Genomic DNA, 1,374 nt, shown 5'->3' with positions numbered 1-1,374 from the left:
CAAGCCTGGGACCCCGCTAAGATGACTAGGTCATCCCCCTCCTATTGCTTGTATTGCCTGTATTGCAACCCCTCCCTATGACGCAGGTTGTTGTGAATTGTATTGCCCCTCTCAGTGATGCATGATGCTGTGATGTATCCCCCTAAAGTGATATAATGCGTGATTAGCAATAAATAAGGAGGCTCTCTGATTCTCAGGAGGGCTGCTCCCATGAGGCAGGTGGATGAGGGCGGCTGCTCCCGCGAGGGAGGCAGCTGCTCCTGCTCTGGCAGCCGGGTTCTCCCCCACGAGGACCACCAAGCGGGGCGGAGGTGAGCGATGCTACCATGAATTGCGTCTGACTCCATTACTTGACTCCATCTTTTAACTCTCATGCTCTCGATGACTTTAATATAAGGCTTATATATCTCAACTGTACAATTGTGCATTACCAAACCCGTGGGTAGTATTAGAAGAAGTGGGTGGGGGCTGGCCCCTCACCCCCTCACCCCACCCATCGCATTTTCATTTAATACGACAGGGAGGTAGCAGCCTGGCCAGGCTGCGGACCCGGCTGAGATGCTTCTCCACTGCAGACAGGAGCTGAGGTCTACGCAGCCCGTGCTGGACCAGGGACCTGGAAGTGCCCCCAGACTGAGCCATCACCACCCCTGGCGCCCCCGCCGCTGGCAGAGCCCGAACAGCAGGAGGGGCTGTGGAGCTGCACACTTCTTCAGCGACCTGTTCACCTTCTGCGCCAACACCACCATCCATGGCCTTCACCACCTGGTCAGCTCCGGCCACAGCCGCCTCCGCAGGGCCACCTGGGGCCTGCTGCTCCTGGGCGTCCTGGGCGTCCTGGGCATGCTCTGCTGGAAGTGTACATCACACCTGCAAGAGGACTGGGACCGCGGGGTCACCATGACGGTGTCTGAGCACTGGGGCAGCAAGCCGGCCCCAGCAGTCACCGTGTGTGACATGAACCCACACCGGTGAGCGAGAGGGTGGGGAATCGAAGGGGAGGGCTGGCCTGGGTCTGGGTCAGTCAATGAACAACCATTGCCCTCAGCCCCTGTGCCCTGCCAGGAACTTGGGGAGCTCTACCTGGTGGGGGGTGGGGGTGAAGACGAGGAGACGGTTCAGCCTAATGTGACCAGTGTGTCACTTTCTAGAAAGGCGTTCTCTGAGCCAGGCTTCAACGTCAGGGTTACAGGAGGAGCAGCAGGGCAGCCTGGAGTGGGAGAGGAGGCATGAGGGCAGACGGGGCTGGGCGGTCTGCAGCCCCTGGGAGCCGTCGAAAGTTTCTCTGCCTGCTTTCCAATTGAGAGCCCCTTCAGATGCCTAGGGGCCTTGGTGGCATTCTTGGGTTACCCACTGGGCTGCTAACTACAAGGT

General features: G+C 59.2%; 1 protein-coding gene across 1 annotated transcript in view; it reads left to right on the top strand.

Annotated features, from left to right (window-relative positions):
• Positions 1-558: 558 nt before the first annotated feature.
• The window catches only part of SCNN1D (sodium channel epithelial 1 subunit delta), a 4,402-nt gene continuing 3,586 nt past the window's right edge, over positions 559-1,374 (top strand). Inside the window, 1 exon segment of the mRNA XM_030888039.1 lies at positions 559-971. Coding sequence (XP_030743899.1) covers positions 559-971 — 413 coding nt within the window.

The sequence above is a fragment of the Echinops telfairi genome, unplaced genomic scaffold, assembly GCF_000313985.2.
Source record: "Echinops telfairi isolate 266 unplaced genomic scaffold, ASM31398v2 ScPeMD7_7457;HRSCAF=8495, whole genome shotgun sequence".
Lineage (NCBI taxonomy): Eukaryota > Metazoa > Chordata > Mammalia > Afrosoricida > Tenrecidae > Echinops > Echinops telfairi.
This window is presented reverse-complemented; position numbering and strand designations above follow the sequence as displayed.